Source organism: Ranitomeya variabilis, chromosome 1 (assembly GCF_051348905.1).
Source record: "Ranitomeya variabilis isolate aRanVar5 chromosome 1, aRanVar5.hap1, whole genome shotgun sequence".
Lineage (NCBI taxonomy): Eukaryota > Metazoa > Chordata > Amphibia > Anura > Dendrobatidae > Ranitomeya > Ranitomeya variabilis.
In genome coordinates this window covers 653,954,251-653,969,821 of record NC_135232.1, presented here as the reverse complement: position 1 = coordinate 653,969,821, position 15,571 = coordinate 653,954,251, and the positions used below count along the sequence as shown (strand labels likewise).

General features: G+C 45.9%; 1 protein-coding gene across 6 annotated transcripts in view; it reads left to right on the top strand.

The window, feature by feature from the left end:
* MIPOL1 (mirror-image polydactyly 1) overlaps window positions 1-15,571 on the top strand; it is a 509,264-nt gene that overhangs the window by 323,400 nt on the left and 170,293 nt on the right. For 5 of the 6 annotated variants that reach the window (XM_077262637.1, XM_077262612.1, XM_077262627.1 and 2 more), the window contains one exon: window positions 9,565-9,663. The exons of the other annotated variant lie outside the window; for it this stretch is intronic. In XM_077262637.1, coding sequence (XP_077118752.1) covers window positions 9,565-9,663 — 99 coding nt within the window. The remainder of the gene's footprint in view (window positions 1-9,564; window positions 9,664-15,571) is intronic. 6 annotated transcript variants of the gene reach the window in all.

The following is a 15,571-nucleotide window of genomic DNA, read 5'->3' as shown; positions in this document are numbered from 1 at the left end:
ACCTCTGTATAACCCCGCCCACACCACTGATTGGCAGATTTCTGTGTCCACTTTGCATAGCCAGAAAACTGCCAGTCAGTGGTGGGGGTGTGGCTGGACTACCTGGCAGCAGGTTTACTAGTCCTCTAGTGATGATCTCCTACTGGTAAAACATTGATTTGATCAAAACTGCACCAGCACTTCAGTAAGTGACACATCACTGGAATCAGGGTCTTGTTCTATACATCATGGTGCACTTAGGTTAGGTGGCAAAAACCTGGGGAAAGATTCCTTTTATTATAATTACTTGGGAATTGGTGGATGAGATTTGTCCTTTGGCAAGTCAGAGTATGCCAATTTCACTGAATGAGAACCTTTAGACTCCAATATAGAGGAGTCTGACTCCCAATACAGTGCCAATACTGTTGATCATTACTAGCCATAATTATTATATTATAACATTAGAAATCATTCCTCACAGTGTTGACCAACCGTAGCATATCCCATTTCCAACTACAGGGTCCTACCAAAAGCCAAAAATGCCCTCACTACTAGTGATGAGCGAGTGTACTCGTTGCTTGGGTTTTCCCCAGCACGCTCGGGTGACCACCGAGTATTTATGACTGCTCTGTGATTTAGTTTTCATTGTGGCAGCTGAATGATTTACAGCTACTAGCCTGCTTGATTACATGTGGGGATTCCCTAGCAACCAGGCAACCCCCACATGTACTCAGCCTGGCTAGTAGCTGTAAATCATTCAGCTGCCACGATGAAAACTAAATCTCCGATCAGTCATAAATACACGGAGGACCCCCGAGCGTGCTGGGGAAAACCCAAGCAACGAGTACACTTGCTCATCACTACTCACTACCAGACATCATCCAGAATCAGCCACAAAACCCCTCTCGGTATAAGCTACAATAAGGCTGCAAAGTTGCAGCCACAGCCCCCCACGTTCCACTCCACTGAGGTACTTCACTTTCCCTTTCTACATGTAGATGGCCCATCCATGGCAGACTCAATCCAACTTCCTCTTCCCCCAACTGCCCCAAAACTCATTACAACAGTTTGTACAATTGCTCTTTGACCTATTTTCATTTTATGTGTATGGGGACTTAAAGGCTTTGGAGAACTTTGACACAAAAAAATAGTTACATTTGTTACTGAGATCTTGTGACTGTTACCTCTGACTTCTGGTCAGTCAGACATTGTGGTGAAAAGATGGTGGATTGGGACAGGATCGGGGCTGAGAAGAACTGAAGACAGCTGCTGCTATATATAAGACTAGGGTCAGGAAACTTACATTTGTAACACCTCTACATCGGTAAACGAAAAAAAAAAAATAATGCTGGAGTGGTGCTTTAAAGGGGTTGTCCACTACTAGGACAACCCCTTCTTGATCTAAATATTTGGCTCCAATAAAATAAAAAAAAGACTATACTCGCCTCCCCTGACCAATGCTGTTCCCACGGTGTTGGCACTCGCTCTATCCTGGTCTTCCGTGCGGTTGTTGTGACAAATGAGGTTGACGTCCAATCAGCGCTGGCGTCACTGTCCGCACCTTCTGTCACATTGAACATGAAGAGGAAGTCCGGGCTGCAGCTGATCTCTGACTTCCTCGCCATGTTCAGTCCGTATGAAGGAAGGGACAGTGATGCCAGCGCTGATTGATGGCCGGGGTCATGTGTCCCGCACTGTGGAATACATTAACACAATAGGAATAACAAGAAAATTAATAAATACTGATTCCTTGATGTAATTTTTTAGTTAAGCTGATAATATCTAAAGTGTGAAATGCAATGTACCCTATCCCTTTCCATTGTATTTCATAACACAAACAGTCTACACCTGGATTTGTAAAATTCTCATTTTTATATTCTGTGATAAAACTTTCATATAGGGTTATATTGCTATTCTGACATGGATTTGCAAAGTAAATACACTAGCCTCATCAGGAATAGGCACCCTAATTAATAATGTATGCAGTTTGTATTGTGAAATCTGTTGACACATCTGCTTTAATTTCTTTGTATTAACGTACAGCTGTTGGACCTTGTGTCACGGGTTTACAGAGACAGAGAGGAGTCAGAAGACCACAGTGTTTGATTTCCCCTACTCCTGCACTGATTAGAAGCACTTCACCTTCATATTAAATGGTGTTAATTTCTTTTAGCAGTTAAATTGCTCAATTCAGAGCTCCTGGAAGCTTTCCTGCATTACGGCTCTCAGCTGTGCACTGTTAGCAACTCCCAACTCCTACTTAATCTGGGTCCAAGCTAGCTCTCATTGTCAGAGATAGTTTTTGTTGCTGCATGGCTGGAGATTGTTGGTGGGTTAATTGGAGAAGGTGATTGGATTTATCTGTGACTGTTGCTAGGTTTTGAGTGTGTGATCCCTTTCTTCTCCTACTTTGGTTTAACACCATCCTACACTCCCCAGTACATTCCTCTTTTGTATGTGTGAGTATATTTGTATGCTTGGTATTTTTCGTTATCTCTGTTCATATTACCTTGTCAGTCTGGTTGGTGTATTACAGCACACTACTACTCTCCTCTTCCCTGGGCTATGAAGGAAGGAGCTATGGCAAGGTACATGGCCCCGGCATCTTCCCCATAAGAAGTAAACCGTGGGAACAGGGTGAGCTAGGGGACGCCTAGCCTTAGAGATGGGGAAGGAGCCCCTGGTCCCGGGACACTCAAACAACAGTCGTGTCACCTGCTTCATACAGTATATTTCATGCATTGTTTTTATTTAAGATGTCAGTAATTGTTTTTGCAGGTAAGAAATTCACATAGGACCACTTTCACATGTGGTATTCTTGTTCGTAACTTTTAATAACATTTTTAAACCAAAACTAGATTTATATAATTGGAAAACTTCCACCTTTTCTTCTGCATTTCTGAGGTATTTACAGATGCAAAATCTTGACCAGAATACTGTTATGTGAAAGTGACCTTATAAATCACACTTGGAAACTTTACTCTATAAGTCACCTATCGTTTCAAAGTCCTGGTGGTAAATTTGCCATAAAAATGAAGCTCCATTAATGTTAAGATTTTGCCTGTCGTGCATTTTGCCATATTTCTAAATGAGAAAAAAATCCCATTCTATTGGAAAGGATAAATTACGGCAAGGTAGAGCAAAAAGAAAGCGATGAACCTCTATAATGTTCTGAACATTCTAAATCCATTGTGCAGCTGTGGCATGGAAGACATGGTCCACGACAGTTTAGCCATCTACTTCTTCTAGGTAAAACATTTTCCAGTGTTTCAACCATGGTAAGGTTACAATCACAATATATTAGGGGTGTTTTACACCTATGGAGTAATCTAGCTATTTTTCACAATCTTCACATTTGCCTGCTCCATCTCTAATTTTCAGTTGTTTCTGAGCTAGTGGGTGGAGACAAGCTGCTGTTGTGTCTAAAACACAGTACGTACACAGATTCCTTCTCTTCTTTCTCTGTAGCGCATAGAAGACATTATACAGCAGACATGAGCTGTGTGGCTGTGAATCCAGCACTGAAATGAAATGTTACAGTATATCCAAGTGTGGGTCTCTCTCTCAATGTGCTAAGTGCTCCTCACTCCTCCTCTTTCCATAGAATACGATAAGAGGCGTAACCTGACATTTCGATGTGCTGGCAGTACACCTTTCTTTGACCAAGTTGGATTTTAGAGCTGTTTTTTTTTTTTTCAAAGTAGATGGTGAATTCGGAAAGAAGGGGAAGAAGAGGTGAGAAGTAGAAAAAGAAACCAATTTCCCCGAGAAGATATTTTACTAAATTTCCTACATTTCTTTACTACTGAGTTATGGAAAGTTTATTGAAATGACCGTGACCACTGTGACCCTAATTATACCATCTACCAAATTATATTAAACCCCGAATACCATAGTACAAAGTTATCCAGCCCTTTCATACACAAGCTCTCCATTTTTGTTTACTGAGCCAAGCATTAAATGATAAACTCCACTTCTTCCAAATATTATTTTTTCATAAAAATACCTTCACTCTAAGAAGTACAATCCAAGATTTCATTTTTCTTCAAATATTTACCATCTTGGCACCATCACTGGGATCTCTCAAGGGCAGCAGTATCCCATTGAGGTACATAGAAGTTTGGAGACAGCCACTGTGTTGGGTACAACTTTCAGTTTACCAATGGGTTTTACCAAGAAACCAATGGTTATGTCTATGCATTGCCTACAATATTGAGGATGGAAGGGAACGAAGTGGAAAAAGTCATTGTGTTTCAGAGTGAATTTTGCAGATGGGCAGTGCTTGTTTTTCCTTAGCCATATAGAACAAGGAAATGAACCTGCCTTTATGGGCCCACAGAGGGGAAAAAAAATCTTTTCCTTTCTACGCTAACACTTAGCTTCTCTACCGGTTTCAATAACTATTTTTATCAACCTGTTTTAAGAAGGAAGCCCTGCGCCTGACATGTGGTTGTGGGCAGAGGGACAGGAGGAAGGCGACCAATGAAAACACATGTCCTTAAGAAAAAGGAGTGTTTGCGTTGGAGCTGACTACGAACCAGTGACAGCGGGATCTTTGGCCTGGCTGAACATAAGCAGCTCAGTGTCTAGTGTACGGCTAACTTAAGGATGAAAGAAGCCGAATGTCTGTGGCCGAGGAAGTTTGGTTATTTTAGTTAAGAAAAGCAAAGTCTGGCAATGCTTATAGGAAGGAGCCCAGATGCTCTGCTCGCTGATGCCTAACTAGGATGTTAATAGGAGAACTTATCCAATGCTCCTAGTGTGCGCTGTGTGACTCCTCAATCCTCAGTCTGTGTCCGGCACTGAGCTTCTCTCTGTTACGTGAACGCTGTATATACTCACTGCACTGCGTGTGCTGGGAATCCTCTGTGCTTCTGGCTTACTGACCACTGACTGTGCCGAGACTATAGCCGTCTTGTAGTAGGCCCCACTGATTTACAGATGTAGCACATGGCCCACTATATACACTCTAACATTTTGAGAATTTTTCTGCTTTCTAAATAAATATAATGAAAAGAAAAAAAGGTAAATTCTGTACTATAATTAACTAATTTTGGGACTGCTCTAACACACGTAATCCAATGGATCCGAAATTTAATTTTTTTTCACTTATTACAACAAAATTCAAAGCCAATAAGACCCACTTAATTTCCAAAAGATATTGGCTACTCCCAGATATTACCAGGACACATTTGAGATGGACAGCAAAGAACTGTTAAGTTGTAAAAGACTTCAACCTACTCGGATCGATGATCACTCAAGATGCAGCGACATCGGAAGTCAATAGGAGAATAGCTATGGGCAAATCAACAACTAAGTCACTGGACAAGGTCTTCAAATCGAGAAACATTTCACTGGCAATGTAAACACAGCTCGTACATAGTCTGGTCTTTTCATATGGATGCGAAACCTGGATGAAAGAGAAACAAGACAGAAGAAGGATCGACGCCTTTTGAAATATGGTGTTGGAAAAGCATGTCATCAGTACCATGGATGGCAAGAAAAACAAACAAATCAATTTTGGATAAAATTAAGTCAGACAGAGTATTGTAGTTTTGCACAGTTTCCCTTCTCATGTGTCAATGATGCCTTGAAAGATGTGCCCACTGTTTGGGATGAATATTATTTTACATGCATATTTCCTGGGTTTCTACTGTTTAGCAGTTGTAGGGCCCCAATATGCAGGGTGCAAGACCTCTACTTCTAAGAAAATGGGGGTACAAAGAAATTGCCCTAATTAATTTGAAAAACAAGAAGTTACCAGTTACTGTCACTTGACAATTGTAACTCCAAATCCTGGCATTTCTGCGCATTCCGACCCCCTCCACCCGGCAGGGAAACCAACCTACTCACTGCCCCGACCATGCAGTAGTGTCTCTGCTGTGTGTCCTGCTGCCTGGTCCTGCGCACGCCGCACAGGTCTCCTGGCGGTGAGCTAATCCACTTGAGCGTTCTCCAACTCTTGAAGGGCCTGCACGCGCATTTTGGAAAGGCCCCCAGCCAATAGGTGGAATGCATTAAGTATATAAGGCACACTCCCCTGATGGGAGGTGCATGAGCAAGGTTATTTATTTAGTAGTTTTGTGCAACTAGCGAGCTGCCAGGACCCTGTATTGAAAACCAAAAAAGAGAAAAAACCCTTAAAAATTAACTTATATTGAATATGATTAAAATAACCAATCCATAAAATAGAGACTTTATTTTATGGATTGGTTATTTTAATCTTATCCAATAAAAGTTAATTTTTAAGGGGGTTTTCTCTGCTTGGTTTTCGCTCTAGTATTATAATATACTTCTGGATATAGATATACAGAGATATATATATATATATACGCTCCTCTGGTAGCTGAGCCTGAAGCCGCACCTGTGGTACCTCAAACCTGACACCACTCCTGCGGTGCCTGAGCATGAAGCTGCACACGCAGTATCTGAAACCGAATACCGCTCCTCCTCCAGGACCTGAGCCTGAAACCGCTTCCGCGTTACCTGAGCCCTGATGCCGCTACGGCAGTACCTGAACCTGTAACCGATCCCGCAGTACTTGAGTGTCTGTTCTGGTTAGCGTTTCATAGTCCATACTGTTGGAGCCTGTTTCAGTATCTAAATCCCATCCTGCCAGTGACTCAGAGTCTGTGTCCATCCTGCCCAGTGACCCAGAACCTGTCTTGTCTCAACAGTGTCTGAATCCTGTCCTACCAGGGACTCCGAGCCTGTGTCCGTGTCTGCGATCCTTACCCCTGGGGTCTGCAGCTGCAGTACCAGGGACTGCCTAGGAGTTGTACCTCGCGGCTACCTGCAGCTCAAGTGTAATTCCACCATCAGGAGCTCTAGTGAACACCAAGTAGCTGCTTACCTTCACCCCTCCTAGGGAAGCCCAGCTCATGGCACAGTTGAAGTACTCCAGGAATAATGCATGAGCGCAGTTATTTGTAGGGCAAGGCTTTTTGATAAGAAGATGCATGATGTGTTTTGTGTTCTTCAGTGTTTTCTCATAAACACAAAAAACATGACCACCTATTAAATTGAGTGTAATCTATAGATGTCTGGTAATTATGGGAATAATTAAGCTGGCTATCCTCTTAAGTATCTTTTGATTATCCCCTAAACATGAAAACTTATACGGTGCCACACATAGAAGATATTCGGTCTCATAGTAAAGATCAAAATTTGTCTCCATTACGTTACGTTGAGGCTTCATGGACTTTGGCCACAACACATGTTGCGTTGCCAAGAATCACTGTATGCCATTGCTACGTTGCTGCATAATGCAGGTGAACAGGATTGTATTATGATCTGTAAGGTTCAGCCTCAAGCAAGTTGAAAAAATTTGGAACCAGTTGGATTTTTTGCAACTTTTCACAGTACCTTGCAGGTTGCATTGTGACCCCACTCACCTGCACTTTGCAGGAAAGTAGCAGTGGTATAATGAAATCTTTGGCTAAAGTTGTGTTGTTTACCCAGCAGTACAGTAACGGGTATCCTCTGCCAGCTATCGCTCGTCTCCCTTCCTCCAGGTTTACGTCTTGCACATCCTACCCCAAAAGAGCTGCCGTTTTAAAGGGAACCTGTCACCCCCAAAATCGAAGATGAGCTAAGCGCACCAGCATCAGGGGCTTATCTACAGCATTCTGTAATGCTGTAGATAAGCCCCCGATGTATCCTGAAAGATGAGAAAAAGAGGTTATATTATACTCACCCAGGGGCGGTCCCGCTGCGGTCCAGGTCCGATGGGCGTCGCGGTCTGGTCCAGGGCCTCCTATCTACTTACGATGACGTCCTCTTCTTGTCTTCACGCTGCGGCGCAGGCGCACTGTGCCCTGTTAAGGGCAGAGCAAAGTACTGCAGTGCTCAGGCGCTGAGCCTCTCTGACCTTTCCCGGCTCCTGTGCACTGCAGTACTTTGCTTTGCCCTCAACAGGGCAGACAAAGTACGCCGGAGCCGGAGCCGCAGCATGAAGACAAGAAGAGGATGTCATCGTAAGAAGATGGGAGGCCCCAGGCCGGACTTCGACACCCATCGGACCGCAACGGGACCGCCCCTGGGTGAGTATAATCTAACCTCTTTTTCTTATCTTTCAGGATACTTCCGGGGCTTATCTGCAGCATTCCAGAATTCTGTAGATAAGCCCCTGATGGTGGTGGGCTTAGCTCATCGTCGATTTTGGGGGTGACAGGTTCCCTTTAAGTAATCAGTGATGAGTGCCACTATTTTCAACCTTATCTCTTGTCCACTCTGCCAGATTCCACATACTTGTTTGCCAACAATAAATATCATTTTGGGATGAAAATTCTGCAGTCTGTAGACTTTTTCTAAATGGGCCCATAGGCAGTACATGGGTCAGCTGATCAGTTTGCTTGCAGCTAGCTCTCCCAACTCCTCCATACACTGGCAAGCGCTTCAGTTTGCTTGCAGCTAGCTCTCCCAACTCCTCCATACACTGGCAAGCGCTTCTGTGTTCTCCACGAGAGATCCACTGTCCGATTACTCAGGCAGCAGCTTATTTCGCTCAGAAAAAAAGTATTGGCCATCCAAAATTGGGTATGCTGGATCCTTATCTCCATTGTCATCATTTGTCGAGGAAGAGTCAGGAAGTTCCAATAGACATTAGACTGTTGGCTGAGCTTAATGATATCGGTGTCTCCAATGTGTATGGAGGCCTTGACAATGGCTATTACTAGTTAACGTACAACCTTTAGACATAGATATTCCAAATTCATCTTTATTACCATAAGTAGTGGATTAATTCCATGCTAGATCCTTCTGGAGCTACGTGTTTTGTTGGGAAAAGTCTGGCTTAGACCTCTTTAGGACAGTTAGCTGCCAGCATAGTCACAACTGTCTATTTCTAAAGACACATTGGGTACAGGTTCTGGTGGGAATTAGTACATGATGTACATAGCTACAGAATCTGTTTGTTCTACTTAATATGAGTAAGTGTCTCACAGGGTTTTTATAATATTACTACAAGTATTTAGATTTGTGAGTCCTCAGTGGTTGATACCTTTTAATGGCTAACTGAAAAGATGGTAACAAATTGCAAGCTTTCGAGACTACACAGGTCTCTTCATCAGGCATAGACTAATACAAATTCTGAAGTCACATATTTATACACAACACAGCACAGAGATAATGCAATAGATGAGAAAATATACTTTTCTGTATATTACTAGACATCTTGTATCGTTGCTTCGGTGAACGTTGTGTAGTTCCTTTGAATGGTTGTTTATTGCTGCACTTGTAGAAATATCTTAAGACCATAATTGACAAATAAACACATCGTTCTCTACTTCTCCAGGCAGTAGGAATATCTAATTAGTTGATGAGAGATGAGTGGCAGCCCTAGCTCCAACCGCTGTAGGTATAAATACTTTCCATAGAACGTTTCTGTCCATCCTAAGCTGCTGTCTCTTTTTCCTATCTCCCTTTATAACACATAATATCGTAAATTCCTTTCGCCAGCACGCCTAAAAGCAGCTTTTCACGCATTGCCAATAAGTCAAAAAGAAAGTATTTTTTCTTGAAAGATGTATTTAGAAGTGTCTAAAATGTTTCATTTCATGATATTCTATTATCCCCCCTCCTCAGTGCAAACATCTGGAAAAGGAGCTTCATCTGCTGAGAGAGAGCAAACAGATCTGTACGGATATTGTAGCTGCGCAGAGGACCTTTGATCCAGCTTCCAAGGTGAACACCTTTTCTATGACTGCCCCTTTTAGCTTTAATAGCTTCTTTTTTCCTAAGTTCCGTTTAGAATTATTTTTTATTTTTGGTCACCTGATGATTGGGGAGTTGTTGTCAGTGACGGTCATTAAACTAGGACCCCTTCCCCTCCATTTAATTACTGTCCGAGGAAAACTATGGGTCAGATTTACCAATACTGTAATTCTTAGACTGTGCAGACTTGGGCCCCATTCTGATGTCCGATTTTCACGTACGAGTGCCATCTGTGGTTCTCATGGATGGCACTGGCACCTGTGATAGTCTATGGCGCCATTCACTTGTCCTTCATTTTTCACGGACCGATTAGACCATGTCTGATTTTGATCCGAGGGTCGGATCAGAATCTGTAATGCAAGTTTTTTGGTCCGTGAAAATATTCGGACCGCACTCAAATTACACCCAAGTGTGGTCCGATTTTCACGGACTGTCAGAAAGAATGGGGAGGAGGAACTTTTTTATTTTCTCCACCTACGAGAAAAACTGATGCTATTCGGACCAAACCCTGATTGAAATAATCAGTACGTTTTTCTCCTACGTGAGAAAATGAGACATCAGAATGAGGCCTTAGACTAGACAGGCTTAACATGTGCCCGATTTATCATAGGGTTTCACGCTGTTTGATGAATTTGGCTCATCTTCGCGCTGGCTAGTCCAAATTATTACCACCTGTTAATTGGCTTGTTTTGTTGCTAAAATGTGTGTTTTGGGGTGTATTTTGCCATTTTTAGGCCACATGACTTCAAAATATTCCACGTTCCATTCAAGCCCACCCATACTCTCAGGGCTCAGTTTTTCTTGTATGAGTACTACCCATGTTTTCACAAGATAATACTGGCACCTATTGAACTTAATAGAGTAGTTCACACGTCTAAGTTTTTTTTCCCTCTTTTTGGGTGGTCCCCACAAAAGCAAGTGTAGCGCCCCCACTGCCGCAGGGCCGAGGGGTACCCGGTACCGGGCCTCTGAGTCTCTGCTCTGGGGTTGTCACGGTGGCTAGACCCGGTCCGTGACCCTGCTGAGGGGCGCCCAATGAAAGGTGTGGGTGGTGATGATGTTATGGTGCGGTGCAAGTCGCAGTAAATAACGAGGACACCAGGTTGCAGTCTCTTTACCTCTTTACTGAAGGCTTCAGGATCCTTGGTCCGGAATACGGTTAACCGGGCTGTGGGAGTCCGGCCGGTCCGATGGCACCTCCAGAGTTCCCTTTGCAGGTGGAAATCTGTGCCTACCTTCTAGCGCTTGTGTGTTGTGGTCCTCCCCTGCTGTGCTTACGGGATAGTCCCCACAACTGTTGTGTCTGTTTCTGAAGTTCCCTCACAACTCGATTATGATGTTCTTCTTCGTCCCCCAGATGATATGGCTAGGACGCACCCGTATGACGGGTAGGCTCGGAGCTCTTCCTGGACCCTAGTGTCGCCCCTCTCCTGTTGTTGCCCCTATGTCTTCTTAGGTGATTTGGGTGAGACAGCCCGCCTATAACTGACTGTCCTGCCGTAGGTTTGAAGTTAGGCCTGGAGCTCTATACTTCCTCGGCGTTCCGGCCACCGTCTGCGCGCCTCAGTAGGATGTTGCCTCGTCTTACAGCACGACTCCTACTGGTGTTTCTCCTTGTTGCGTTGATCTCGTTTCTCACTCAGCACAATAAACCTCGCTTCTTGTCCTTTCTTAGGGTACCGCCGCAATCAGGTGCAGGCGCGGTCCCGTAACGTTCTTTTCTGTTCGCTAGGCCTCTGTCAGGATCCCACCCCTGACAGGGACCCCCCTGAATCTTCCCCTGCAACACCCTCTGCCACAGGATGTTGCCTGGTTCCAACCCAGTCAGCTTTCTCACTAACTTCCTATCCAACCCCCAGTTTTACCAGATTGTGAGGAGTGGCCTAATACATAGCACCCTTAGCTCCCCCCTGGAGGCCAGACTGTGAAGTGTATTGGTGTCTGTGATACCTGGTCAGGTGAACTCCTTCAGTGCCATCAGACGTACCATAGCCCCCTTAGCGGCGGAGCATCAGTACTGCAATGACCAGGACTCTGGGGCACTGCACTCCCCCCCGGTTAAATCCACTACTCCTGGACTGGGAAGAAAACAGCAATACATGTCAGCAAAAAGACATACAATTTTGAAATGCAATAACAACAAGCAAATTTGAACAGAGCTTCCCTTTATGGGAGGTGAGGACACTTGAACGTTACAAACATGGTTAAATACTTTAAATAACGTACTATAAATAACTTTTTCTTACCCAACCGGGTATTCTACTAAGTGCAAATTTGTGAACAATAAGTTAACATTGCCTTTAAGGACGTACACACTGAATCCACTAAAGACCTTCTTATAAAACACTCTGAGGCTAATCAACTTTTCCTTCATTTTCCATCTTTACATCTGCAGGACCACCTGTCTATCTGCCCCAGGCCTACTGCCTCTCGTTCTGTTGCAGGACCGCACCTTTCCGCCCGGGCCTTCTGCCTTTCTGCTACTATACACAGTATAGAGCGTATCATCCATCTCTCAGTTCAGGATTACCGAGCCATCTCTGTATGGCTCCTAGGAGGACTCACCGACTAACCCCGTACGGGTTCACTTCCTGTCCTCATTCTCTAACACATTATTAAACATTCCTTACAATTACCTAGCTAACTACATATAACTGCCACATGTCAGCATTATTACTTCTTCTGTTAAAGTATCATCATTCTCTAAGTGCTATCGATGAACGTCCCCTTGAAGAAGGGACCAAGTCTCTATGAGGTAGTGCAACTTCTCAAGCTGCAAGTCCGTATGCAGTAAGGACTCCGGTGCTGTTTCCAGGAACAGTTTCTTCGCAAAGAGTCCTTTCTTTTGTAAAACCAGTAAAGGGCACCTTTAAGAAGGTGCAAACTATTTACAATGAGTTTGTAATCATGCAGTGTTCATGATCCAGCAGTTCTTTCAACAATGATAAAACGAGAAACAAAAACAAAAGCAGCAGAAGGGATCCCGGGTAAACGAAGGGATCCCTTTAAGAGTAACCCTGACCGGGTTGTAGCAGCAGAGAAAACACAAAAAGGACAAACAGTTAACTATATACAAATGATGAAGCATTCTTGCTTACTCAGTTTTTGGCTGCCCCCACCGAGGCTTTACCTGGCAGGTGGCCCTCTGCGGCCCAGGCAGGCCGGACTCCAAGTCTACTCCCGATGCCAGGTGTACCCCGTGGGTTCGGGTCTTCTGCACGACCAGATCGTGCGCTGCGATGAGTGTCTGCGTGGGTCGATGGATGATGCTGGCGGCGGCAGAGTCTGCAGCAGCGGCTTCAGCGGCAAGCTCCTCCCCCTCGGTTTGGGATACCGCCAGAACGGCCGTACAGCACTGCATATCCCGGGCCCACCAGCTGCTTCCCTTTAGACGCCAGCGGTACGTCACCACCTCCCCCGGCTCCAGTAGGGACTTGGCGCCGTCTCCACACAGGCAGGGCTCCACTTCGTCCCGGGTGATGCGGACCCTCAGGGCTGTTCCAATCTCCTGCACGAAGCCCTTCCCTTCCTGGGGCTGGTAGACGATTACGACGCCCCATTTCGGCAGGGAGCCCTCCAGCAACTCACCACGCGCCTCCCGCTCCACTTCCCGCTGGAACTCCGCAATCAGGTGGTTCCTGTATTCTCCCCAAGGGAAGGGCCCCAGGTCTGGCCCCCCCGGTACTTTGGGGCCAGGCGGCGGGAACGCTGGGGCACCCATGGTCGCAGCGGCGGCCGGGTCTGGTGCAGAGGTGAGGCGGCCTCCCTGGGGGTCGCGGCACTCAGTACCCCTACTTGGGGTAACTCCTCTGGTGCCACTCCACTCTCCTGAGGGAGGCACACAGGCTGGGGACCGCGTAGGCAAAGGATGCCCCATCGACAGCTCCCACGGGTCCAAATCCTCCAGCGGGGGCATATCGGAATAATCCTCCGGTGACGTGATCGATGCGGGGCCATCCTTTTCCGCAGGCCTTCTCGGGTCTCTAGTCCCACCTCATCTGAGTCATAGTTTCGTTTCTTCGGCCTCCGCCCGCCATAGAGGATCAGGAGGCGGATCTCCCATGCTGACGGGCACGTCCCCAGGACACAGAAATATTCAGACTGGGCGGCCATTGCCTTTCGCGCTCTCCAGCTCAGGTACGCCCACTCCACGCCCTTCTCCTTCTTCTGCGCTTCTCGGAGTGCTATAATGGCGGCGGTTTTGGCGGGCATTTTTGGCGGCAGCGGCAATGCACAGTCTTTGCAATAAGTCACAGTCCAAGTATAATAAATCACAGTTCCAAGGCACACATGACCTGATTCCTAAGGCTTAAGTAGATCCTGTTCGTGATGCCAAGTTGTAGCGCCCCCACTGCCGCAGGGCCGAGGGGTACCCGGTACCGGGCCTCTGAGTCTCTGCTCTGGGGTTGTCACGGTGGCTAGACCCGGTCCGTGACCCTGCTGAGGGGCGCCCAATGAAAGGTGTGGGTGGTGATGATGTTATGGTGCGGTGCAGGTCGCAGTAAATAACGAGGACACCAGGTTGCAGTCTCTTTACCTCTTTACTGAAGGCTTCAGGATCCTTGGTCCGGAATACGGTTAACCGGGCTGTGGGAGTCCGGCCGATCTGATGGCCCCTCCAGAGTTCCCTTTGCAGGTGGAAATCTGTGCCTACCTTCTTCTAGCGCTTGTGTGTTGTGGTCCTCCCCTGCTGTGCTTACGGGATAGTCCCCACAACTGTTGTGTCTGTTTCTGAAGTTCCCTCACAACTCGATTATGATGTTCTTCTTCGTCCCCCAGATGATATGGCTAGGACGCACCCGTATGACGGGTAGGCTCGGAGCTCTTCCTGGACCCTAGTGTCGCCCCTCTCCTGTTGTTGCCCCCTATATCTTCTTAGGTGATTTGGGTGAGACAGCCCGCCTATAACTGACTGTCCTGCCGTGGGTTTGAAGTTAGGCCTGGAGCTCTATACTTCCTCGGCGTTCCGGCCACCGGCTGCGCGCCTCAGTAGGATGTTGCCTCGTCTTACAGCACGACTCCTACTGGTGTTTCTCCTTGTTGCGTTGATCTCGTTTCTCACTCAGCACAATAAACCTCGCTTCTTGTCCTTTCTTAGGGTACCGCCGCAATCAGGTGCAGGCGCGGTCCCGTAACGTTCTTTTCTGTTCGCTAGGCCTCTGTCAGGATCCCACCCCTGACAGGGACCCCCCTGAATCTTCCCCTGCAACACCCTCTGCCACAGGATGTTGCCTGGTTCCAACCCAGTCAGCTTTCTCACTAACTTCCTATCCAACCCCCAGTTTTACCAGATTGTGAGGAGTGGCCTAATACATAGCACCCTTAGCTCCCCCTGGAGGCCAGACTGTGAAGTGTATTGGTGTCTGTGATACCTGGTCAGGTGAACTCCTTCAGTGCCATCAGACGTACCATAGCCCCCCTTAGCGGCGGAGCATCAGTACTGCAACGACCAGGACTCTGGGGCGCTGCACAAGGAAATATTGTTCCGAATGTCGGAGGAAACTCGCCGATGCAAGTCCATTGGTCAGTGAAAAACTTGTTTCTCAGATGACATCTATGTACTGTTCGTTTATTAGGGACTGTTTGATAGGTGGAGTTAGAGAAACCTTCATCAGTTTTTGTTTTTTTTATCATTTGAGAAAGACTGATGAAGCTCTAAGCAAACTCTGATGACCCTGATTAAAAAAAAAAAAAACACTGATGAAACTGACCAATTTGTAGAAAAGGGATATTCGGCACTGACTAGGGTTCCAATCCGTAAACCAATAGTAGCAATATACCTGGCACTCAGGATGGCTTGAAAGTATAATAGATTTATTTGGCAATCCACACATTTAGTATGATAAATATCCCAATCCTCATGAACTGTTGGATGACC